General features: G+C 40.0%; 3 protein-coding genes across 4 annotated transcripts in view; 1 reads left to right on the plus strand and 2 right to left on the minus strand.

Moving 5' to 3' along the window:
• The window catches only part of LOC140947832 (coiled-coil domain-containing protein 134-like), a 40420-nt gene extending 27058 nt beyond the window's left edge, over window positions 1–13362 (minus strand). The window contains exon 1 of the mRNA XM_073397035.1: window positions 13247–13362. Within this exon, the coding sequence (XP_073253136.1) occupies window positions 13247–13279 (33 nt within the window). The 5' untranslated portion in view covers window positions 13280–13362. The remainder of the gene's footprint in view (window positions 1–13246) is intronic.
• The window catches only part of LOC140947825 (uncharacterized), a 71053-nt gene that overhangs the window by 20086 nt on the left and 23887 nt on the right, over window positions 1–27080 (plus strand). The window contains exon 3 of the mRNA XM_073397028.1: window positions 19555–20480. Coding sequence (XP_073253129.1) covers window positions 19555–20480 — 926 coding nt within the window. The remainder of the gene's footprint in view (window positions 1–19554; window positions 20481–27080) is intronic.
• LOC140947833 (uncharacterized) lies at window positions 669–14513 on the minus strand. 2 transcript variants are annotated; one of them, XM_073397037.1, is made up of 7 exons: window positions 14248–14513; window positions 9851–10012; window positions 9071–9144; window positions 6690–6820; window positions 3100–3193; window positions 2801–2887; window positions 669–2148 (listed from the first exon to the last, which is right to left on the minus strand). In XM_073397037.1, exons 4-7 carry the CDS (start codon window positions 6810–6812, stop codon window positions 1781–1783), a joined length of 672 nt encoding a protein of 223 aa, XP_073253138.1. In that variant the 5' UTR covers window positions 6813–6820; window positions 9071–9144; window positions 9851–10012; window positions 14248–14513; the 3' UTR covers window positions 669–1780. The 2 variants fall into 2 exon arrangements, with proteins under 2 accessions (XP_073253138.1, XP_073253137.1); XM_073397036.1 differs by lacking the exon at window positions 14248–14513 and adding an exon at window positions 10113–10216.

Raw genomic sequence — 27080 nt, forward strand, 5'->3', positions numbered from 1 at the left:
TGCAATGTAGTGTGCTGAATTCCCACAAGTGCAGTACATGAGTTAATTCATTTTTGAAAACAGTTTCTGGAAAGCACTCGTCATTGTGACTAATGAACACTTAAACTAAATCTTTTTTTGATTGCCAAGGTGTCCCCTGATTGGAAGTTAAACCCAGGTTTTAGGGCCCAGAAAAAGTGTCCCTTTCCCCTGAATAGAGGTGTCCCTTCAGTAGAGGTAACAAATACAAAGATTATATGAACATTTCTCCGGGACCAAATATTGTGTAGTCTGAATGGAGGTGTCCTAAAGGAGAGGTTCCACTATAGTATCTATTTTTTTCAACCAAAATGCTTAACTTTACTTTCAACAAATGCTCTTTAAATGTGCCTGAGGGCGCGCTTGTGCGTGAATGAAGCCCCTCTATAAAGGAGAAAATGATTAAAATGTGTGAGTGTACGTAACTTGCGATCGGGGTGCCTGACAGTGTGCTCATTGGCCTGAGTGTCACAAGTTCCAGGATATGGGGACCTTAAGCAAGGACGACGACGACGGCAGTGAAAACGTCGGCAAAAAATGAATTTGGGTTCTTTCAAACTTAATTGCGTCTATTTGGACCCGCTCAGGTCAAATGCACGCGATTTTTTTCCTGGAGTTGAATTTTATTCAGGTTCAAAAATAGGAAGGAAAATTCGTCGCCGCACGTGCATGTTCACGTCCTCCATAAAACGACAAATTAGGAGGTTTCACGTCGCAGTCGTGCAGTGGACGTCAAAGAAATGTACTAAAAAGCGTGATGCACGTGCAGAGCTGTTGTTTTGATCATTAAACCTATTGTTTTTTTGAAGTTGTCATTGTGGTCGTCGTCGTAGTTGCTTAAGCTCCCTATTATTTAAAGGTTAGACAACACAAACTACTTAGTACTTAATACTACTACGTATTTAAATACACACCTCCACAATACAGTTAGTCATTTCTGTTTAACTTACACAGCTGAAAACGATCTTAACAGAGTTCCACGCAAAAATGGCACTTGCGAATGGTTACCAGCCTGCTACAGCTCTCTTGTTGCCGTTTTGCGCTAAATTCGCGTTGGCCTTCGCGCAAGGAGTTACTACAGGCGCTGGAGATTACAAACGAGTCGCCGAATCGCTTCATGCACCGCCTTGTCTTAAGGCGTCGCCGCTCGCTCAACAAATAATATGTACGTTTACGGTAAACCAACCAAAAGCTAACGCCCGTATAACAGGCATTACTTTTGAGATACGGTTCGCAGGCGAACGTGAATCATGATCTGAACGTGGATCTTGCTTCACGCGCCTAAGAAGGGGCAAGAAATACTATTTAGTGCTTCTTATATAGCGAGCGACGCGTTTACGCTTCCCTCCTGATTCGCGATTCTAAAAGCCGTCCACACATGCCATTGTTTGCTGAACTAATCGTCAACTTTAATACCTTGTATTTTCGCGCAGTGTACCAGGAATTCGGACTGAGGTTGCTCTAACATTCTGTTGTTAAGGTAGATTCCACGGTCGAGTAATTTTTACGTGCGCCTAGACGTACAATTTACTTCCAATAAAATAAAGGCGTTGTATGAAAAGTCGTCCGTAAACGGAAAGATTGAAACTCCTTCAATATTTTCGTTTACGCGCTACACTGCAGAATGTTGGGTATTAGATCAAAACCGTCCAAAGAACCCTTATGAATGCGTAGGTAGATCGAGTATATTATGTTCAACACAAGTAGCTTCAATTGCGTGCTTAAAACAACATACATCCCGCTTGTTTCATCTCCTTTTGCCTCACTTGTTACCAGCCGGTGGCCTTTGAAGCTGAAACTTCGGTTGTGCAGTAAACGCTGAAGTTCCGGTGCCAAAACCGGTCCCCCCAAATCCTGTCCCGGTGGAGGCAAAAGCTCCTCCTGTGGAGGACCCAAGGGCAGGGGTACCAAATCCTCCCGTAAGACTTGGGGTCCCAAATCTAGTGGTCGCTCCGAGACCCGTGGCTCCTAAAGTGTTGGTCCCGAGAGGTGTTCCAAATGTGGAGCCTGATGTTAGACTGGTACTACCGAGTCCTGTGGTGGTGCCAAATGGATTTCCCAGAGACGCTGTTCCTGCTGTCCCCAAAGAACCTGTTAAACCGGCAGGGTTTGTCTGAAAACTGCCAATCCCTAGGGTAACAAAAATGTACCAAAATTGTTATCAAGTCGGCTTTGTCACTTACAAGCAATTCCACAAGATTTCTAAAGTTCTTGGCGCGATAAGTAGCCTTTGCTAAGTTATGATGTAGATGTAGAATGGAGTTAAAAAATGTTGGGAACTGCAAAGCAATATTTAGTTATCTGGCGACTTCCCCCCTCCCACCCTGCAATTTTTGTAAAATGGGTGAAAATCACCTTCGAACTCTTCTTGGCGTTGTAGCAATTTGTCCCAGTATACTGGGTTTTAATGATCAAACTTCGTGCCTTTTGCGAAATTCTTAAAGCTCATTGGGTGAGCAGAGAGGGGTAATGGGTCATGAAATCTACGGATCGATTTACGTTTCTGAGAAACTGTCCACCTACCCCTCCCCTGAGCCATCATTTTGCCCTTTATCAGAAGTAAGTGTTAATATTAGCATAGGGGAGGGGTAGGTCGACAGTTTCCCAGAAACCTACATTGATCAAAATCTACCATGGAGGGCAAAAGAACTTTGGACGCGGTGGAAAAACCCTTGCAGACAATTGCAGGTAAAAAGCAATCATGATACTGCCATTATTGTTACGGCATGCTGTAATCCGCTTTCAATAGAACACACGCACAAGTATCCAGTAAATTCAATACCTGATATATTTGTGGCGGTTGAAGAAGCAGACGCTGAATTATTGGATAATACACGAAAAGGATTGGGACCAAGGCTAAATTCTGCACCTAAAAAACAAAAAGGATAAGAGGAAAGTTGAAGCGCCAATCCTTTAAAAATTAAGAAGCGAATCAGTGGCTTGAATAATAAAATTTAAAATCGTCTGAAGTGATAAATGGACATTCTGATATCTGATGTAGCCAAATATAAGCCGTGTAAGAAGTAAAATGAATTTCAAAGCAAGGATAAAATTAAACTACAACGTGGACAATATGCTCACTTGTCTTCAAAAGGTCCTTCAAGACGCTTGAAAATACATCGGTGGTGTCCTTGAAATAAGCTCTTCTGTAGTTAAGATATTGTTCCTTTTGAACCTGGTGCAAAAAAAAAAAATGTTTCAGATACTCATCATTTTCCAGCTTTAATCATCATCTTTGCATGAGCATGGAGAATAACTTTAGTCTCTCACTACGCTTTTCATAAACACCCGAATTCTGAAGTTTAAAAAGCCAGCTCACGTTTGCATTTTTCTCTGCCGTCAGTCATCTTAGCCGGGCTCTTAGAAAAAAAAGGAGTTTACTTCAACGGATTCAAAAGGTCATGGTTTTTGATTTGTGATAAGTGGATTTCGATCCGTTTTGTGTGTTTGTGTTCCAAGGTTCATTGCTTGTCATCCTAATTACGATTGACAGTAGTGAAAAACGCCCATTTGCGAAGGCAGCTTTTGAACTTCAGAGTTCGCGTGTTTTTGAAAAGCGCAGTAAATATCGGAGTCTCAAAAAAAAACTATATGGAGAAAAAAAAACAACATAATCTTAAATTTATGTCATCTTGAATAATACGCTAATATCTTCGAGACGAAAAAGAAATAAAAAATGATTTCAGATTAAACAAAGAGAGAAAGAAAGGTCAATAATGTATGATCAAGAAACGTGTTTGTATAATTTTCACGAGAATTCTAACAAGGAAAAAATCGAATATTATCCAACACTCAATAAAACTAATTGAAAAGGTTAGCTTTACTTAGCGATCCACTTCCAACATCATTATCCGCGGTAAGACACGAAGGTAAATAGTTTTAATGCGTGCACAGGGTATTTTTTTAACGAAAACTAGAACAGTTTTTGTTGCTACTCACACAATAAATGTCCTTTTTTTCATTCAGATTACCACAACATCCGTGTCATGATAAAGCGAAAGCTGAACTAATTTATGGGTAAATATTTATTCTGCAGCATAATCATTTAATGTTTTCTTTGTTCAGAGTTCGTACAATGTGGATCGTTTTTTAGGACTTTCATGATTCGTACGAGCCCTGTTTGCTTAAGTATGTCAAACCTAAAGCGCAGTTTCCATTTTATCGTCTGCGCCGCCTCAAGTTGTTTTCAGGCGAACGAGACCATCATATGCACATAATTCTGACGTGTTGGGGAGTAATCGGGACAATTTAGGGAAATCATTACCTAGTCCAGTAAGCCTCATTATTCCGCGCGGCGAATACGTTTCGGGTCACGTGGTCTGCCCGTTTGCCTCGGATACGTCACCAGGTGAATTGACGGAGAAGGCCTGGGAAAACGCCCGTACAGGGACCAGGCAAAGGAAATCCTAATCGCTTGGAGAGATACGGGGCCCATATATTATCCAGCTGTTAGCCTGTTCTAGCTCTGCTCAGTCGAGAGAAGCCAAAAGAGAAGTCCGCGTTTCTGCAGTGTCCTTATTGCAAAGGTAGGGATTGTGTGAATTAGCATCTCTGGAACCAATTGATACAGAGATGTCCGTATTGTAGAGGTAGGGATTCTCTCGAACCAATAGAACTCTCCCTGATATACCGAGGTGCCCGTACTATAGAGTTTTTCGCAGGGAGAGGTTTTACCAGAGTCAAAGGGACAAAAGTCCACAGTACAAAGGTGTCTGCATTATAGAGGTCAACACTGTAAGAAGTTTGGGGGAGGGGAGGGACCGTAAAAAGGTCCGCCATAGAGAGGTGTCCGTATTATAGAGTTGCTTATATTGAGGAATTCTACGCTATATTTCTCATTGAAGAGAAGTAAAGACAAAGGCGGAGGGGACGGCAACGAGATCGACAAAAAAATTAATAGGTTTCACAAGCAAAACAACTCTGCACGTGCATGACACCTTCGGTACGTCTCTTTGCTGCCACCGTACGTGACCTAAAATTTCCTGATGCGACGCTTTATGGAGGAGGTAAACACAGGAGGGGGATTTCTTATTTCTCTTCCTGAACCTAGGTCAGGTCTGTCGAATTCAACTCCAAGAAATCTCAACTAACTTGGTATTGAGCGAGTTGAAAGTGTGTAAGCAGCAATCCGTAGTCTGTTGGGTCCCCATTGTTCTAGATAGGTGGTCTATTGTCTTTTGAGCCTTCTGGTTGGTCTAGAGGATATTTCGATCTATTGTTGGGGGAAATCGGAAATATCTTAGAACGAGGCTCGGGTGCAGTCAGAAGCCTTCGGAGAGGGCTCGGGTCCCTTCGGAAGGGGGTCGGAATTATGTTAATGAGGGATGATGTCATGAGGCAAGAAGGAGAGACACTTGAGTAGTTATTATACTAAAAAAGGAAGCAAAATTAGTACGTGTAATCAAATGGTGACGAGTGAAATTAGGGAATAATTTCACGCGCGTTTTGTCCAAATTCTTATAATTATTAGGATTTGGACTAAACGCGCGTGAAATTATTCCCTAATTTCACGAGTATACCATTTAATTACCTATTAATATCATGGGTGACAAATTACGTAAGCAATCTTGGATTTTTGACATGTTTATCCTGGATCATATCGATCGAGAACTCCACTCTCTCAAATGTTTAGACCTTAAATTTGGCTTGCAACGTTCTTAATTTTTCAGACTTTTTCTTCAAAATACCTGTTAGAGTCCTTCTTGATGTTCACTTGTGTGTTCAGGTTTTCTAAAGCGTCTTTTTGTGCCCTGACATCTTCATTCACGGTATTTTAAAACTTCGTCGCCATCTTGACACTGAGACGTAGGGAAGGTTGCCATGGCAATTGTGTAATTTCACGTGTGAAATTACAAATTATCGCTGAAATCATAGTTAATTGAGTGGAATGGTAATGAAACCCGTCAGACTCCTTTGTTATATGTTTTTGTGGACCTGAAAGTGCACAACGTTCAAAAGAATTCCTTTCATTTTGATTGTATTGACCAATAAAAACGTTGCATTAATTTATTCCGGAACAATCTGCCAACAGAAAACAAAGGATTGTGCACTTTCAGGGTGCTTCCAACATAAACTGCAGCACTGTTGTTTTTATCATTGATGTTTGCCGCTTTTCATAACCAGTCTCCTCTGATAACTATGCTGAAATTTCGCGCCAAAATTAAGGGGTAATTCGTCACCTATGATATTATATGTGTAATCGGTTGAGTCAACTCACACATGAGGGAGAAGAAGTGTTCCCTGCGCAGTAACAAAAAACATTGTGAATAAATTTGTTTAATCAAATTACAAGTATTATAAAGTAAGAGAAAAGTCTGGAGAGATACTGGAATAAAAGTCGATCAGCCAGTCAAGAAGAAATACATTTACCAATAAATCGAGAATGACTGGATTTCCTTGCGTTCCATAAACTGGATATTGGTACAATGAAATGGAAGGACCGTAATAGTCGCGCAGTAAATCTAAACTGAGAGCGATTCAAGCATGGTCGAATTTCTCTTCATGCTTGTTCTCTGTCACAATCATATCAATCTAGAAGAAAAAGTGTCTTTAAGAAACATTGCTTGAAGGTAAAGGATTGTGAAATAGTCATTGACGTAAATAAGATGGCGACTAATCCCTGAAAACAAAGGGCAAATGAACTGCGAAATAAAACAAACGTTCAAACGTACCGAGTATTGCTTGGTTTTTCGTCTGAAACAGTGAGGACAACCGTAAAAGCGAGGATAAGGTTTGTTTTTCATAGCGGAAGAAAAACGTTTGTAGCCGCTTGGAAACGAAAATACCACGGACATTGGAATACCTGTTCGAAGGCAACAGGGAAGGCGGGTTAATTCTTCATTCATTTTTGTCCTTCTGTCATTTGTCATGAAACATTGGGTCCAGAACATAATGATTACTTGCACCTCGAAAGGTAGCAGGTTGCCGAAAGGCTTGTTTTTTGGGTCTAATAAACCCTTGTATTTCATTGCTTCGTTAGAAAAAAAGCACAACAGAGCGTGTCTTGCCATGTGCTCTATGCAAATGCCAGGTGTGTGAAAAACACAAGGGAATAGGCTACACCAATAAAGTTGAAAAAAGTCGCAGGGGAATCCAAAAAGCACCAATGAAAGAAAAGCCAACAGTTAAAAAAAAAGAAGCATGAAATAAGCCTCATTTCGCTTTACCGTTGTACCTTGTTTCTTAATCGAAAATGATGTCCCTTCAAGAACTAAGTCTGAAAGCTGTGCCAAACCCAGGAGAGCAAGCCAGGAAGGTTTTGCCGCCATGGCATATGGTACGCATTGCCCTTGAAGAACAGGAATTCAATGAGACGAGAGACAGGTTCAGAGAGGAACACAAACTTCGTTTTCGGTACGTACTCATTGAATTGCGTGTGTTTAATAGAAGACTTAAACTGGACCCTGGCCTTGTTTCCCAGGGGACCCTTGGGAACAGAAGAAAGGGGCCATTATAGAGAGGATGAAACATAAGTGAATGTATGGACTGTCCGCCAAAAAATGGCCGTTGGAGAGAGGTGGCCGTTATACAGTGGAGCCTCCACTAACAGCCACCTCTCTACAATGGTCACTTTCTTCTGTCACCAAGATGGCCGTTGTAGAGAGGTTCAACTGTAGTTTTTTATGAACGACCAAGGTAGCCGGTAGCTGTGTCATAAAATAAATCAAAATTCAAACAAAGAGAACCGTCACAAAATTAAGTGAAATATTTCAATAACTGCTTAAAACATGAAACAAAGGTAGAAGTAACACAGCAAATAATAAAAGAGAACAAACTTGAAAAATATTATTATAACACAGTCTAACTATTTTGCAAAAAAAAAGAAAAAAAAAAAGAAGGAAGCTCAGGTAAGCGGACAGCTCTACTTCCGGCAGCCTTGACAAACCCTGTTTGAAATCACCATAAGCAGCACACGGAGGTGTTCGATTTAGTCTCTTTCTTGGTTTCTACTAATGAATGTAATACAGTCAAACCTGTATTATAACTGCCCTGTATATAGCGGTCACCCTGTATATTAAGGTCACCGGACAACTTCCCAAAATTTCCAGTTGCCTTGATTATAATTTCTGCAAAGTTGACCTGTATATAGCAGTCACCCTGTATATTAAGGTCACCCGACAACTTCCCAAAATTTCCCGTTGCCTTAATTGTATTTTCTGCAAAGTTGACCTGTATATATATAGCAGTCACCCTTTATATTACGGTCACCGACAACTTCTCAAAATTTCCAGTTGCCTTGATTATAATTTCTGCAAAGTTGACCTGTATATAGCAGTCACCCTGTATATTAAGGTCACCCGACAACTTCCCAAAATTTCCCGTTGCCTTAATTGTATTTTCTGCAAAGTTGACCTGTATATATATAGCAGTCACCCTTTATATTACGGTCACCGACAACTTCCCAAAATTTCCAGTTGCCTTGATTTCATTTTCTGCAAAGTTGACCTGTATATAGCAGTCACCAGCCGTGTATATAACAGTCACCTTAATGCCATTTCCGAAGGGTGACTGTTGTACGAAGGTTTGGCTGTATTTTGTTTCTCTCTCAGCAGCAGGTTTGTTATGAATGGAGGGCAAAGAGTGATAATTATACACTGAAGGATTTCAAAAGTTTCATACAGGCAATATTAATTTGTTTAAATTCTTTTTCCTTATTAGCCTTTTCCTCATTGCAGTAATAATAACAGCACAGCAGATTGACACAGGCAGACCACCCTCTGTTGTGTGGCTACTGTTGCTGCTAATTGAAATCTGACGGTGGCCAGCCATCTGTGCATCGACCCTTCCTGCATTGAGTGTTCCATTGAGCAAATGCAAGGAAGTGAGGTGAAGGCAGGCAATATCTGACAATTTCTTACATTAATTTAATCACTTTGTATATGTCTTTCTTCCCAAGCCTCGACTTGGTGCCTCTGTTCACAGACATGTGACTGGAAATGTCTATTGTAGAAATGCTACTTTTCCTTTTTAGCAAAAATCAAGTTACCAGGTACACACCTTTTAGACTAATAAAAAGCCTTTAAAACTTTAAAATAAATATCTTTTGTTTTACCTCATGTGTTATATCAGGAAGTCGAAGAAGAATATCACCAAAGAGGGCTGTGTTCTCTAACACATTTGCCAGAGCTGTTAAAAAAATGGGTATTCTTCATCAAAGACAGTCGACCCGAGCTCGATTTGCTCAGCTGTAAAACAACCCCAAAGGACTAGCGCTAACTGGATCAATCAACAACTTTAGTCCTTCTGACATGACAGTTGTGTTCAAAAATGAAAGCTTAATTCATTAGTATTTTTAAAACTACTAACCATCAATATAATAGGTCACTAATTGCATTATTAAGAGCTCACATGACCAATGCTTCCTTTTCTAAAACAACGAGTTGGAATCTTGCTGATATCTAAAATTGACAGGGCACATAAAATTTGAGAGGAAACATATTTAAGGGAGATATTTTATGGCACCTTGATTTTTTCAACAAAGTAAGAAATTGATTTGTATTGGCCGCCATGTGGCCGCAACTACTTTCTCCTTGCTTTTGCATCTTGTCACACGTCATTAAATGGTTTAACACTCAAATGTGCTGTAAACGTTACCACATCATGTTTTTAACATTTGAAATCCTTGAAGATTAAGAGCAAAATTTGTGTTCAGAAAGAGGTATTCATAATTTTAAAATCCACTTTTTAGTCACACGTGACCAGCTGTGATCTTATATACTCATTTTAAGAAAATGGTGCGGGTTTGAAAAACCAAATCACTACTGTTTAAAATTGTAATGATCCACTATATAGTCGCGATTTTTCAAAGGCATAAAAATCATATATCACTTACATTTTTATAAAAACAATATCACATAATGACCTCTTGGTGCAAATTATGGTCTATAACACAGGTCGCCTTCTAGCCAGGTCACCCTCTGAGCTTGTTCTGTGAGAAATGCTTGTCCTGGGATCCTGACTCTGTTACTTTAATGACTCTTGCATCCTGTAAAACCTGAATAAAAAAACTCCAGTTCATAAATATAAAGACTTATCAGTTGTAATTTAAAATGAAATTTGTCTTGGAATGATAGAATAACAGACTTAATCTTTACCTTTAAAATGAAATAATTTTGACAGAGGTAAAAATGATTTCAGCCTAGTTTGATTCTCAATTGCCTTTGTCTCCCTCGCATTAGCCTAATCATAAAGACAGAAACAAAAAAGTTCCCTAATCCTAGCCTAGTTAAAATTAATACTACAGTACTATCTTTTCTGACCAATGATTAGAAATACTGTAGAAAGAACGAAATTGAGAATTCATCAAAGTACATTGAAATAATTTTAACTTAAATTTCATTTTATTTCAATCTCTTCAAGTTTTATTTTGAATATTTAAAAAAAAAACATGGAGCTGCATGCTATTACAACTGATTGTGAACTGACTACATATTTTTACTGTCATCAAGAGATAACATAGCCTCTTACACAGACGTCCTTACGGATTCGTCACCCATTCCTTCCTTACGGACCGTGGGGGTGGAAGGGGTGATGAATGCCTACACACATCTGCGTGGGGAGGCTTATTAAGATAGAGAGCACCAGGTTTTGCTTGGTTTAAAACATTAATTTTATTATTGATTGTGATACATCTGGGAGGTTTGGGAAGACAGGTGAGAATTCCCGCCCCCCATCTTCATTATACCAGTATTTGTTTAGAACAGTTCCATTACATTTGACTAAAATATTAACGTGCGTGCCCTGCAGACTGCTTCATTGGGGATACTACATCTAATTCAATGGTCAACCCCTCTAACCTAAGAGAGCCCTGATTTTATTAAGAAGTCAGGTTATTTGCTGGGTGCTCGAGACCTCACTCACGAGGGTGGGTAGAAAACAAAGACGTAAGACCTTAGACCCAAAAATAAAGACCACCCTCAAAATCACTTATAAATACCCAGAAACGGGTATCTCGACCTTAGATGTGTAAGAAACAACAATATCTTCAATTACACAAAATTTCGACCAGGGTCTTAGTTTTCTACACAATGTATGACTGTGTAGAAAACGACTCCTGACGATTCTCAATTATACAAAATTTCGACCAAGGTCGTCCTTTTCTACACAATCCCCCCGATGTGTAGAAAACGAAAACCCCCCTCAAAATCAATTGGAAACGGATGGAAACTGCTTTTAACGACTTCTAGACACTAAAGGAGTGTAAGAACCAACATGGCCAAGTTTTTTGTGGAAGCATCCCTTGCTGTAAAGTGTTCAAAGTCATGTCTTCCATGATTGCCATCAAAATGCCCCATTCCATGACATTAAATAACCGTGTCACTTGGAGATATTAGAGTTATCAGGGGGTTAATGTCCAGCCTTGTTTCGATCAGCGTCAACATTTTTACCTGAAAAATACGAGTCTTAAGTCTCTGCTCGCAGTCACGTCTTTATTACTGACGATAGAAATGTTTCTGAGATCTTATTATGGCCAGTTCTTTGTTCTTTGAGCCAAGTATTTTGTACGTGAAATCATATTACAACTTCACTCAATAAACTTGTATTGAAATAACTTTGTACCGAAAAAACCTATGACCCGTGTAATTAAGTACCTGTTGTTTTACAAACTCTTAATAAATGAAAATCACACACACTCCAGCCACTTATTTCAGTGTCCTTCGGAAAAGCCCTGCAAAGAATAGAGAAACGCTTCTCCAATAAAATTCTAGACTCTCCACAGCCCTTGAGTTCTACTCTAAACATCACAAGGAGGGATGTGAGAAACTGCAACGAGTGCAAGCACAAGGGAGAGTTGTCCCAGGAAAAAGAAAGGTCTTACATCTTCCCCTTAATATTGAATCCACTTACGACGGACACTTTCTATGGTCTCCTAAGTGTTTGTGTTAACAAGGCTTGACTGTACCACGAGTTTAATGAGTATTATCATGATGAATTCTACAAAGTAAAACTAAAATGAAACAGAAACACTTTCCATAGAAAAGTCAATATGTATTTAATTAGGAAAATATTACATACATTGTAAGATATGGATTTTGGATTTCTTCTGACATTAAATAACCACGTCACTCGGGAGATCTTAATGTTGTCATGGGTTTAATCGTCAGGAGCTGTGTTGTTTCTTACACTCCTTTAGTGTCTAGAAGTCATTAAAAGCAGTGTTCAGCCATTTCCAAGTGATTTTGAGGGGGGTCTTCATTTTCTACACACCTGGGGGATGGTGTAGAAAACGAAGACCCTGGTCAAAATTTTGTATAATTGAAAATATTGGTTTTTTTTACACATCTTTAAAGGTCGAGCTACCCGTTTCTATAAATGATTTTAAGGGGGTCTTCGTTTTTTGGTCTTAGGTCTTAGGTCTTCGTTTTGTACCCACCCTCACTCAGGAACTTATGTCAAAAGTAGCATTTGTCAGGGTTGTCACTTAGGGCTGGGGGCCGGGGATTTCCCCCGGCTACTCAGAGCATGGCCCCCGGCTACTTTCATCGTTAAATTAAACCAAAAGAGCACACCTTTCAAACACACAAAGACTACCCTTCAAACTAAATGCAAGTTTCATCTGCAGCAGGTTTAAGTAATTTTGAAATACTTGCGTGCAAAAACTAAGAAATGTTGGTGGGTTAATTCATTTGTAATAATAGTTTTACTTTTGCTTTCCGTAAGTTTTTTCGTTCTTACGTATAACTAAATGAGGATTTACAACTGATTTTACAGCGCATGTTAATTCATTTGCACCATATAAGAATTGATTGTCCTTTCCACATTTTAACATTTTGTAAAGTATCGTTGTGATTTAACACTTCACTGGCCAGCATGCGCCTTGTCTGCGCTGAAGATAAGACTGCGCAGATAATGTGACCGGTGCCTACCTGTCATTTTTTTCAGACCCGGTGCTTACAAGTATATTCCCATTTGGCGGCCACTAAAAAAACCCTCTAACAAGCCTTTACGCAAAGTAAAAACTTATTATTTTCATTGTCTCAGAATGTTGTAGTTTTCTCTAATAAAGATGTGATCATCATAAACCTGCTAATGATAGCTGTACTCTTGATGAAGATTCCTTTTTTTGAGGCAGGAATGCCTTTTGAAAAAAGGTAGAAGTTCCACTTCAAAAACTTCTTGGGGGGGGGTCTCCATGACTGCTTGTGACTTCCCCGGCTACTAACAACAAATATCCGGCAACTTGAAATCCTAGTGACAACCCTGATTTGTAAATTGGTACATTGATTACCTTAAATAATTTTTCAAGTACTATTTCGACCATCTTATACTGCTTGGAATAATCAGCAAGGTTTAGAATACTCTCTGCAGCAACTACTTGTTGAGCACGTTTTTCTTTAAAAATTGCACGATCTCCGAGCGAAGATAGGAAACTGTAACAATAAGCTCTAATAAGCCCGCTGTCTCTTAAAGAAGTTCTTATCAGGTGGAATATTTTTAGTTAAGCTTAATTATATTAAAAGCTTGCAAAAAAAGTACAGTAATTAGGACCAAAAGGATACAAACCAACATTTTCGTGTCTTTGATCCTGGAATTATTTTCTCCAGAAGTGTCTATATTGTTCCCAGACGTTGGAGTTTCAGCCAGAACAGAGCCCACAGCATAAATAACGAAAAATAAACCATCGAGTGGCGAGGGTTTCATCTTCTCTAAGCTTCCTGAAATTGCACATACAGTCAGTGTACCATCTCCCTGGAATAGATATGGCCTGGCCTCAATTCCATGTTCATAAAATTTCCCCCACCCTACACCCATTGACTTTTTCTTCAACCGCTGACCAGTTGTAGCGGGTAAATGATCTCGTGATCCACCGTGATCATCGCGTGATCGATAACGTAAAGTCTACGTCCTAGACAGAACGTGCTTACGAATGAAATTTTCTGTTTGAAGCCGAACACCGATTCTATCGCGTTTTGTTTTCATTGTCCATAGAGAGCAGTTTTCCTTTTGGAGCCGAATATTGTACACGTAAGCGGTAAGTAATGTTTAAAATCTCCTATAAAGTAATATCTCTCTCTCTCTCTCTCTCTCTCTCTCTAACTGCTTATAGACAACTAAACGTTGCATAGACGTCCTTCTGTAGTACTTCGCAGTTCAAACGGAAGTGGGCTTTTTGCATTCTAGGCCATAGTTTTGCCCATATTTTCAAGTAAGTCTCCTGTTTTAAGAGTAAAGAAACTTAGCAATACAATTTGGTAGCATCAAGGCATATAAAAAGGGAAGAAAACTTACTTCCGGTTGACGTGCGTGGCTCAAAAGTTCAAGCTCTCTAATGGTTTGTCAAAAACGTTACATGTACCCCTTTCCCCTTTTCTTCTTGGTCTTCCCCAATTTTTCCTTTCCCATCCCTACACGATGACTTTTTCCAAACTATGCCTTCTTTTAAAATGAACAACATACAGTACTTCAGCTTCTGTCCGCCTTTTGATTTTTAAAGTTCTCTAACCATCGATCAGTTCCTCCCCTCTCGATTCGTTCGTTCTGTGTTCCGTCCACAAAATTCTTAGAATTTTCCCGTAGCATTTCATTTCATATGCCTAAATTCTTGTTAAACTGTTATTTTTTTTTTTTCTTTTCACGCGCAGTTGTTAATAAATGTAATCTGGACGGTGCCTTGATTGAGAGAAGAGGAGGCAGGGGAAGGAAATTGAAAAGGTAAGACAACTGTTTGTAGACTGCGAGCATTCTCTTATTTTAGAGGCGTTTTTAATCCGATTTGTATAGGTAATAGCATGATGTGTAGTGATATTTGGCATAAATACCGCGAGTGATATTTCGAAATTGTTATATGTAACGGAGAGTGAAATTTGAGACAATTTGAAATATAATGAGTGGTAGTTATGCCAAAAGTACAAATTATGCTATTGTTTGTTTATACTACTACCGGCAAAGGTAATTTTCACGTGTAGGTATTTTAAATTAAGCTGCAATACCACTGCTCTAAGCCAATCAAATTGCAGTTGTTTTTTATGTAGTAGTATAAAAAAAATTATTAATGTCTACATACGCACTCACTCCGTCTTAGAATAACTTGATGGATCTAAGAGAAAATGCAGACTGCAAGCGGTCTAAACTATTCTTTTTGGTCATTTGAAAGATAACTTTAGAAGTATCAGTAAATAAGTTGAAGGGTGATCTTATATACTTGGTTTCTAGTGTCACCCGAGTTACGAGAGTGTTCTGTTGGTTGTCAGGTAGCACTCCCTGTCAAGATGTACCTCATGACAACCCCCATCCCTTAAAGGAACTTTTTCATGCCATCTACTATCTTTTTAAAAACATAAAATGTTCTTGAATCTATCGAAGTCCAAAAATTATTCAGGGCCATATTTTAATAGGCATTGAAACTGTTTCCCGTCTTCTGTTGCCAAGGATGGCAAGGATGGACATGTAAACTGAAAATTTTAATGCTAGGCCTTCAAAACTCATGACCAAAAAAGAAAATATTATGATCGCTATAATAGTGCTCTGTGATGAAATTTGTTTGATAGCTTCCTTAACTCTAACTTAACTCTACAGGCCCCGGTTGTTGGATAGCGCTATCCACCGGATAAATCTCTATCCAGCGGATAGCGTAATTGGTTTCCCTAATACTTATCCGCTGGATAGTGATTTATCCGCTGGATAGCGCTATCCGACGTTTGAACAACCGGGGCCAGGAGGATTTTTTATATCGGTAAAGGCATTGCCATGAAATTAATGACTTCAGCATAGAATTGACCTAAAACAGCAATATCATCATGCCAGCACTTCCTTCCATCTAATCATATGATCCTAAATGCCCCCCGCCCCTCCCCATTGTTTTTCTTTCGAAATGAAGGCTTGTCCCTAATCAATGCCCAGCAAGACAAGAAAAATGGACGGAGAATGAAAAGCGAAAGAAGAGGATGGGAAAGAAAGTTGAACTGCTGGGTCACTGAACCCCTTTCTGCGCATGCCTGCCTAGACTCAGTTCGGTAGCCAATATTTAGCATATGAAACTGCTTGACGGCGGGGTTGGGGGGAGGAGTAGGGGCTGGCTTTTTCATTCTTTGTAGCCCAAAAACAGTACCCAGTACCCAGAAAACTGCTTAACTAGCAGTTTGGTTTTTTACCAAATTTCCCTTGAGCAGCTCAGTGGTCAATCGAAGAACCAGTCAGTTTTCGGGAAAATCCACGTTTGAGCGTAAAGCAACCAAATCTGGCCTTAAAATGCTGAATCGGCCGAAAAAATCGACAAAAGACGAATTTTAGTTTTTTTTTATTTAAAGACGCCCACTAACTACCTTTTCAGAAGTCATCAATCAAGAGACCCTCACTTGGAAGGATTAATACTAGAAATCAAATCACCGAAATCATTATAGTTAGTACTTCCAAAACTGTTCTAAAAATAAACTGGTCCATGAAAACGTAACGCCGTGGCACGAGCAGCCCTTAACCCGGAGCGAGCAGCTCCCATACTAGGCCTTTATCACGGCGTTTTTACGGACCAGTTTATTTTCAAAAACATTTTAGGGCACTTTTTCCCGCGAAAATAGAATCACCACCATGTCTATATGAGCGCATTCGAAGTATAAGATATCAAAAAGGAAAACTTAACGTTATTAAAAGGCAACAAAATATCATTTTTAGGTCTGTAGGTTTTGCTGACTGGTTTGTGGAATTTAAAAGATATTCAAAATTCGCACCAAAACCGTTCTAAAAATAAACTGGTCCATGAAAACGCCGTGACACAAGAGCATGGAAGTTGCTCCCTCCTGGTTATGGGTTCCTGCTTAAAATAGCATTATCCTCGAGAAGTAGCCTCTGAAGATGACGATTTAAAATATTTCGAACCTGACTTTGTTGTATTAGAAAATGTCTTTCCATGCTAAGAGCAAAAGTTGAAAACTGCATTAGCAGACCTGCCATAGCCGTCGGGTCTCGGGTGCGATCGGGAAAAAGGGTCTGTTCAGTCGACCTGTTTTGCATGCTACACTGCCGGATTACATTTTGCACCTGGATCAAATCCTCGTCAGAGTCTCTCAGTCTTAAAATGCGTAGTTCCGCAACGGCGTTTGCGGTAAAGTTGATCGGAACAACCACGTGTTGTGGTCAGCTGTGCACTTTCCATGTTATTTCAAGATTCTTTATCACATGTGTGTTATTATTTATGCTATCTGGACACTTGTTTATTTTTTCTCTTGGCTATTCTAGTTAAATAAAAGTATTACCAAAATCCGCTTGATCCCTGTAATATACACGTAGTGTCAGGCAATGAAAATTTAATTCATTTGATAAATTCTGTGTATTAAATTTTTTTAAAACAGCTTTCAAGAGTGTTACCCTCCTTCTGTTACCGAATGGCCTCTAAAGTGTATTCGGAGGAACAGCTTAACTACTTCCGGGTTTGTCACATAGCCACTGACATACTACCCCCAGCTTTACGATTACTGTTCAAGCAGGAATGGGACAATCGTTACAAGACAACACTTGGTGAATGGAACGACACGCCTCAAAATGGCCTGGACTTTAAAAACGGTGAGTCTGCAGATAATCAATCAAGAAATGCCGAATTGTTACTCACAATGGTAAATGGAAACAGGGCGCAGTGGGATTGTACTATGCTATTTTATGCCATCCTGCATTCTGATTCTATCAAACCTGGACTGAGTAAACTGATCAGAAAAAACGTTCATAAACTCAGAGAGTTTCGAAATAAATTCTACGCTCACAGGACAGAAGGTCAGTTCTCAAATGCAGACTTCAAAACCACCGTTGCAAAAGTGGAGAAAGCATTTCGAGCTCTTGGCCTGCCTACTGTTGAAATCCAAACAGTCAGTAAGCAGAAAAGTTTTCCAACCGATGAGTTGCAAAATGTAAAGACAAGTAATCAGAAACTTACTCAAGACCTTCAGACGAAAGATGCGGAACTTCAAGACAAAGCTACTGAATTACAAGAGAAAGATGTAGAGCTTCAGGAAGAAAAAGACAAGTTACAAGAAAAGCATGCCGAACTTCAAGAGAACAAAGAAAGGCTAAAAACTACTGAAGAACAACGCAAGGTGTTTGAAGAGCAACTACAGCGCCAAGTAGAACCATTTTGCGTCCGTCCACCCATACCTCGCCACGTGATCGCAAGTCGCGATTACCACGTTGATAAAGTAACACAGAAGCTGTTAAACTTAAGGAAGGCTAACGAGAACACTTTAAGTTATTGCTATATTTCAGGCAATCCAGGGAGTGGAAAATCCCAGCTGGCTGGACTTGCTGCTGAGAAATTCTTCAAAGAAGCTAGCAAAGACGCAACTTCTCCGTCATTTGTAATGACTTTAAGTGCTGAAAACCCAGAAGCGCTTTTAACATCGTACCTGTCACTGGCAAGAAAAATGTACTGCCCCGAGTTTCCTATAAATAGCACCGAAAACTCCAAGGATCTAAGTAATGAACGGAAAATAGCCATTATCAAAGATTTAATTGCGAGAAAAATTCACCTTTACTCATCTTGGCTCTTAGTGATTGACAATGTCACAAATCTTCATTTGATAGATCAGCTTCTTCCTAAGCGTGGAAATGAGCAGTGGGGCAAAGGCCAGCTGCTAATCACAACACAGGATTGCTCTTGTATCCCTCCAGATAGTTCCTTCACATCCCACATCTCCATAAGCAAAGGCATGGAGCCGGCTGATGCTATTTGCCTTCTAACCAAGCTCTCTGGAATCACTGACAATGACATGGGAGAAAACGTAGCCCACGCATTGGATTACCAGCCACTTGCACTAGCCAGCGCAGGAGTGTACGTGAGAAAGGTGCGAAATACCAATCCAAAGTTCGGCTGGGAGGGGTACTTAGAAAAACTAGAGAAAGGCAAACGTGAACTCACTGAAAAGGAACTTGCCAATGTAAACAATGTCTACCCAAACTCTATGACTGCAGCGACCAAGATAGCTCTTAAAACGGTAATGGATTCTGATGAAATAATGAAGCATGCTTTCACTTTTCTTGCTTTTTGTGCACCAGAGCCATTGAGGTTAGACGTGTTAGCCACTTACGTTGTAAATGCTGATAGAGAGTTGGATGAAGAGGACATAGGCATTCAGATTCAAGGGTCCTCTTTGTTGCTAATCGAAAAGGAGGATGACTCGGTCAACATTCGTTTACACAAGGTGGTACACAATATTGTGGAGCGTTTAGTTAAAGACCAAATGGAGGCTAATGAACATGCACGCGTTGCTTGTGTCGCAATAGGGTCATGCAGTCAGTACATTCACGAAGCAATGCCAGAGATCCTGCAGGGTGAAGTTTCTGTGTGTGGAAGCAGACATATTGTTCCACACTTAAAAACTCTAGCTGTAGGAATTACAAACATTATCTCTACTGAAGAGAAATTCGGTCTCATCAAAAACACTATTCTAAATATACACAATTCTATATATAACTTTGATACGCTGGGTCACGTTTGCTACTCACATAGCGAATACGTGTCAGCAATGAATTTTTTCAGTGTAGCTTTAAAACTCCTTGAAGACAACACGATAAGGACAGAGCCCAACCATGCTCAGCGGTTCGCGCGTATATTACATAACATGGGTGTCCTGCATATGTACTTGGGTGACTATCAACAGGCCAAGGAGTATTATGAACGTGCCCGGTCCATACGACTGAATAAACTTGGACCCGACCATGCTGACGTCGCGATGACTTACCTTAACATGGGTAACCTACATCGCAACCTGGGTGACAATCAGCAGGCCAAGAAGTATTATGAACGTGGCTTGTCCATACTACTGAAAACGCTTGGACCCGACCATGCTTACGTCGCGAGGTCTTACAATAACATGGGTATAGTACTTCTCAACCTGGGTGACACTCAGAGGGCCAAAGAGTATTATGAACGTGCCCGGTCCATACAACTGAAAACGCTTGGACCCGACCATGCTGACGTCGCGAGGACTTGCCTTAACATGGGTAACCTACATCGCAACCTGGGTGACAATCAGCAGGCCAAGAATTATTATGAACGTGGCTTGTCCATACAACTGAAAACGCTTGGACCCGACCATGCTTACGTCGCGAGGTCTTACAATAACATGGGTATAGTACTTCTCAACCTGGGTGACACTCAGAGGGCCAAAGAGTATTATGAACGTGCCCGGTCCATACAACTGAAAACGCTTGGACCCGACCATGTTGACGTCGCGATGACTTACCTTAACATGGGTAACCTACATCGCAACCTGGGTGACAATCAGCAGGCCAAGAAGTATTATGAACGTGGCTTGTCCATACAACTGAAAACGCTTGGACCCGACCATGCTGACGTCGCGAGGTCTTACAATAACATGGGTATAGTACTTCTCAACCTGGGTGACACTCAGAGGGCCAAAGAGTATTATGAACGTGCCCGGTCCATACAACTGAAAACGCTTGGACCCGACCATGCTAACGTCGCGAGGACTTGCCATAACATGGGTATCCTATATAGCAACCTGGGTGACAGTCAGCAGGCTAAGAAGCAGCAGGCGCCTGATCATCATGACCGTACACAGTTAAATCAGCCGCAAAAGCGTGGACCGGATCAAATTGATTTCGAATTTTCTAATTGCAAGAGGCGTCGCTAAGATGACTCTTCACTATTTTCAAATAATGTTGTTGATAACCTACTGCGTCGTTTCGTTGTTTACATTTAAACGACTCAAATAACTGCAGTTTTGTAGAATTTTAGCACACGTGATATTTATACGGGTTAGTTATGTAGAGGTATAGAATGGTAAGTTCGAGAGTTTGCGTGTCTGTCCGCTTAATATGGACACCCGTTAAAGCGGACAACGGACACTTCTTTCTTGCCAAATCAACACTGAGATTCTCTTAGAAAGTCAACCTCGCTAATGGGGACACTTCATTATCAATTGTGTTTTGTAATAAACCTTTCCTTCTTGAAGGTTAAAAATCTTTCAGTTGACAGTATGTCGACGTTCCCAGCGCTAACAGTACATCATATAGGATAATCTGAGACGTCAATTTTAAGCTTACTTTTGGCATCAAACGAGTTATGCAGAGAACGGTTTTGATGATTAACATATAACTTATTCTTACTAAATTTCGCGATTTTAAAAAAATTCGCGAAATTTAATACGCGTAGACCAAACATTGTGCGAAAATTAAACACGCGAAATTCAATACAGTGCCCCGCCTTACGACCACCCCGTTTATAAGACCACCTCGTTATTACGGCCATATTCTTTCAAGCCAAACGTAAAAACCATTGAGTCATTTTATTATTTTGAAGACCCCGTTAATGCGACCACCTCATTATTACGGCCAGGATTTTATGGCCTAACGGTGGTTGCATTAACTGGGTTCCACTGTATACGTTTTATTGATTTGTGACAAGTGCCCTTTGCTCAGGATGAAAACAAAGACACTATAGCGAAATTTAGTACCCTTTTTCTCTAATTTTTTTTTAGCAATCGCGAAAACTAGTCCTCGCGAAATGCGGCTCCCGAATATTCGCGAAATTAAGTACGCGCGAAAATTAATAAAACTAAGGTAGATAGCGATTTTTGAGTAAATCCGTGCATTTAATCCGTGGAATGAAAGCAAGACATGTTTTAAAATTTGACGATGCTAAAGTCCTCTTTTATTTCTTTAAAAGTTTGTGCTAATAAAAGGTGTTGTTTTACTTTAACAACGTAACGCGCAAGCAGTTAACGCTAGTTAACACTGACACCCTGTTTATACAAACACTTTCTATGGGCCCTTCAGTGTCCGTATTAACAGGGTTTGACTGAAGAGTGTTTATTGATAACATGACCCCCGGGACATCCCGTTAATCAATACAGACACTTTCTATTGACCCTTCAGTGTCCGTATTAACAGGGTTTGACTTTAGAGTGTTTATTGATAACATGACCCGCGGGATATCCCGTTAATCAATACAGACACTTTCTATGGACCCTTCAGTGTCCGTATTAACAGGGTTTGACTGAAGAGTGTTTATTGATAACAAGACCCGCGGGACATCCCGTTAATCAATACAGACACTTTCTATTGACCCTTCAGTGTCCGTATTAACAGGGTTTGACTGAACAGTGTTTATTGATAACAAGACCCGCGGGACATCCCGTTAATCAATACGGACACTTTCTATGGGCCCTTCAGAGTCCATATTAACGGGGTTTGACTGAACTGTGTTTATTGATAACATGACCCGTGGAACATCCCGTTAATCAATACGGACACTTTCTGTGGCCCCGTCAGTGTCCGTATTAACAGGGTTTGACTGAACAGTGTTTATTGATAACATGACCCGCGGGACAGCCCGTTAATCAATACGGACACTTTCTATGGCCCCGTCAGTGTCCATATTAATGGAGTTTGACTGTACTTAGCCAGTTAATGCTCTTCCGCGACCACACAAAGAGATTTAGCCTGTTCTTTTGCAAGCTGTTGGATACCTTACTGCACTCCATTAAACGCGGCGGTGTTTCCAATGCGGTATTTATTCAAAGGCGGAAATCACAAAGCGCCGGATTCCTTTTATTAGGTGCGGCATTTATTCGAGGGCGGCGATTAGTCAAGTAAATACGGTAAGCATAGCTATGTCCTCTTCCCCAGTTGTCATGGCGGACACGACTACCCAGTTACGTAAAATTTTTTACTTAATTTGTAGCGGAGCTTCACGCGCGCACTTCGCGCGCGCGTGGGCGGAGCCCCATGGCTAAGTAAATCTACCCATCCCAGAAAATTTGGTAATCACGTGACCGTACACCGACCGCCCGCCGTCCGTCCGCACCACAGGAAAACCAATGTTTACTCTCACACTTTTAGCTAGTTTGGGAGCCCAAGAGAAAACTTATATGCACAGGCTGCACATCAATGTTGTGATCAATTGACAGCTATCAAAACAGGGCATCCGCTGACAAGTATCACCTGACCGTACCGCGGGCTCAAGTGTCGACCGATCGAGGTCGAGTATTTTTTAAAGTTATCCGCTGACAAATTACCAGTTTCAAATGATCGCAGGCTCAAGTTTATTTTTTCCAAGGATTCATATCAAATATGTTGTGTTTATGTCACTATGGCCCCGCACTATTAGGATTTTGATTTCAAACTGACCTCGGAAGCGAAAATTCATCCAGTTTTTTTAAAAGTACAGGCGGGGAAGACCTTATCTTACCATGGTCACGCATTGGTCACGCTCTACGTCCAGTTTTTATACTCTGATTGGTCAAAATTTGACAGGTGAGTTTATGCGGAAAAATTATGCAGCATCTTGAAAGTAGTTTACTTTGACAGCTGAAGCTGACAGAGTTTTGTGTCAACTTGTGATGTTTTTAACTGTCTTTTTCCTCTGGAGGTACAAAATGAAATACAGCTGCTATCAAGAGTCTTCTGTTATTTATGGCTGGTTTGTTTACTGGGTTTTGGTTGAGAAATGTGTCGCTTGTCAAAATTCGGTAATTCGATTTCGGATGGCATCGTCTTCGTTTTTCACCTTGCTTAATGCGTAAGAGGGTTTAAAAGTCTCAAGCAACTGTGGCCTCCCTTGATAGCTTTCAGGAACTGAATCTCGAATGGTAAGTCTAAGTAATTATTGTATTTGATGTTTGTGTTTCATGAAGTCTTGCACAGTTCACGCTGACAGTTTATGCGGCAAGTTTATGCACGTTTGCAGGATTTGAGTCAATGATCTGACCTAGTATCAGGTTTGATATAAGCTTACAGAACTTTAAAAAGCCTTCAGATATATTTGCTCACCACAAATAGAAAGAAAACGTTCCGAAGGATATTTAGTTATAAATTTGGCTGTAGAAAGAAAACTTTGAGCGATTTTCTTGCTTCGAGGAGTTCACTTTCGAAAACAGTAAACACCGCGCTGGGAAGAGTTTGACTAATAGTCGCGGGTCGCGGGTCGCGGGTCGCGGGTCCAAAGTCGCGGTCGCGGGTCCAATGTCGCGGTCGTGGGTCCAATGTCGCGGTCGCGGGTCCAAAGTCGCGGTCGCGGGTCCAGTGTCGCGGCAGGGAAAAATGATTTGGGGTTCGAGGTAACAGCTGATTGAAAACGGCTGATATGAACACAATATAAAGGAAAAAACTCTTTTTTATGCACGATACTCCACGGTTGCCAATTTACAGGTTACGGATGTTAGAGTCAACAAAATAATGTCTCAAGAAAAGACCTAAAAAAAAAAGCTGGCCGACTTCTGTGTTCAACGCAAGTTTATTTTGTTTTCTTTCTATCGAGACCAGTTATACTTATGCATAACAGTATCTGATAAAAAAGTTACCATAAGTTACCATGCTTTTTTCTTGTCGATGAATTGCTCACAAATGCTTAGGGGTTCATTTACTGAAAAACATGCGATACACTTCATAGACTACAGATTATAAACGTTACAACAACTTAAAGCCTTTTTTTAAAAAAAGCGAACTCGGATTCAAAAAGCTACGAGTCTGTCAGTAGAAGAAACGAGAACTCTTATATTTAACAAATGTTTTCGACAAAACTGAAAGAAAATGTAAACAGGCGCATGAAACTTCATTCAAGCGGTATTCAAGGCATGAATTTAATATGGAAACAAGTAATAATCCACAGAAAGGAGTCTGTTCCTCGAAGCAAGATTTCCGCTTAATGCTTTTCTTTTTACAACTGAGACGGCAACCCGGAATGTTCAATATAACTTCTTGTTCTCTTCACCTAAATGGCAACCAGGACAACCTGACAATAGGAAGCCATTCAATGTGCGTCTCAGTCAAATCTTGAAAACATGCATCGTAAATAACCAAGTGAGTAAGTAGGTAAGGAAATAATAACGCCCGATATCATGAAGCTGAAAAAGAAAGTAAACCAGACACTGAAAACGGTAAGTTATCAACTCCACCAGAGCTAAGAAAAGACAATAAATTAGGTAAGTAATTCCAGATTCCAGGTACTGGATTGAAGTCTTTGTCAGTAGAACCAAGAGACTATGGTCTATTCTGTCTTGGTAGAACTTGGATTCCGGATTTCAATCGTTAGTGGGAACAAACTCCTTTCTGTGGACAAGAGAGGATAAAGCTCGAGCTTTATCCCCTCTTGCTGTGGATTATTACTTGTTTCTATATTAAATTCATGCCTTGAATACCCACTTGAATGTACTTTACTGGCACTTAAAGCCCAACGTCTCTCCTCCTCTTTCCAGTTACTTGAGCAAAGAGTTTATTTTGGGAGTTTGCGACCAGGAAGTTTTTCAACAAGCGTTTTCTTTATTTTTGCCGAAAACATTTGTTAAAATTGAAACAGTTCTCGTTTCTTCTACCGACAGACTCGTAGCTTTTCGAGCCCGAGTTAGCCCTTTTTTTATAAAAGGTTTTTAAGTTGTTGTAACGTATATGATTTATAGTCTATGAAGTATATCGCACATTTTTCAGTGAATGCACCCCTAAGAATTTGTCAGCAATTCATAGACAAGAAGAAAACAATGGTAACTCAGGGTAACATTTTTTATCAGATACTGTTATGCATAAGTACATTCAAAGCTGAATTTATAGATAACTGGCCCGATAGAAAGAAAACAAAATGAACTTGCGGTGAACACAAAAGTCGGCCAGCTTTTTCTTTTACGTCTTTTCTTGAGACATTATTTTGTTGACTCTAACATCCGTAACCTGTAAATTGGCTACCGTAGAGTATCATGCATAAAAACGATTTTTTTCCCTTCATATTTTTTTCATATCACTCGTTTTCACTCAGTTACCTCGAACCCCAAATCATTTTCCCCTGCCGCGACATTGGACCCGCGACCGCGACTTTGGACCCGCGACCGCGACTTTGGACCCGCGACCGCGACATTGGACCGCGACCGTGACTTTGGACCCGCGACCGCGACTGTGGACCCGCGACCCGCGACCCGCGACCCGCGACTATTAGTCAAACTCCGCTGGGAAGCCGGCTAAAACATAAACTTAAACTTTACGCTTAAAGACTCAGGATTTTTAGAGACACTTGAATACTTGTCTTCGTGAATGAAAATTGTTGTCTCTGTAAATGTTTCACGGAATTATATCTCTTTTTTTGATTGTTAGTAGTCTCTCTTGCAATTTTAATCGCTTGTCCGTGCCGTTTGTTTTCATCGTTCATGACCATCGCTTGCAGGAGTACTCAAAAATGTCGCGCGTATCAAACGCTTTATAAGATTACACATCGTTATAACTGAAACCATTAAATAACAAAACAAATAATAATAAATTCGCTATTATGTTGAAGCGTAACTCTGTTAAAGTTCATTCAAACACTCGACCACACTGACAGCTCGCACTATAGAAACGAGAACCAGCTGGCCGTATGGGTGATTTTGGAAATTTTCTGAAATTTTTGAACGGTTTGGCTCGTCCTGAATATTGACTGAGTGCAATTTGTCTTGAAAAATTGTGAAATACCGCATTCTGTCCGAGCTCTGTATGATGAATAGTACTGTTTCACCTCAAATGTGGTGTATAAAAATTATAAAAGGTTGGTTTAAACACCCCCAGATTTGTTGGCAAGAATTTGTAAAGTAAACCTGTCGAACGCAAAAAAATTTGGCGTGATTTGTTTTCCAAGAATTTGTTTTCGAGGCCTAATCTACTGTGATCTTGAATGTGATCGAAGATGTTTGCTATTTTTTGGGTGTACATATAAGGTTATCAATTCGATGTAAGATGTTTCACTCTAAAATAACTTAGCCTTTCCCTCAAAAGTCACATGAATGTGCCCTTAAGTTAAATGATTTGTGGATTAAAAGTTTATTGTTTGATTTAAATTATAAATTTATTAAAATTGGAACTTCGCTTTTAGCCCTGGCTAAATCTATATATTATACGTACAATATAATGAATATAATCAGTATAATCAAAGTTCATGAAACATTCATATTGTAAGATAGGCTACTTTATTAAACATGTCCCGTTTACCGCGCGGACGCAATGCTTCAAGCTGATTGGCTATTTTCTATTACTTTTTGTATTTTCTTGGATTTGATTGGCTCATACAGGTTTCCCTATTTTCTTAAATTAATTGGACAGTTTTCCTTTTTCATTAGGAAATTCCTTTTTAAAACTATCCATATTAATCCTTGATTGGACAA

This window comes from Porites lutea, chromosome 9, assembly GCF_958299795.1.
Source record: "Porites lutea chromosome 9, jaPorLute2.1, whole genome shotgun sequence".
In the NCBI taxonomy this organism is placed as follows: domain Eukaryota; kingdom Metazoa; phylum Cnidaria; class Anthozoa; order Scleractinia; family Poritidae; genus Porites; species Porites lutea.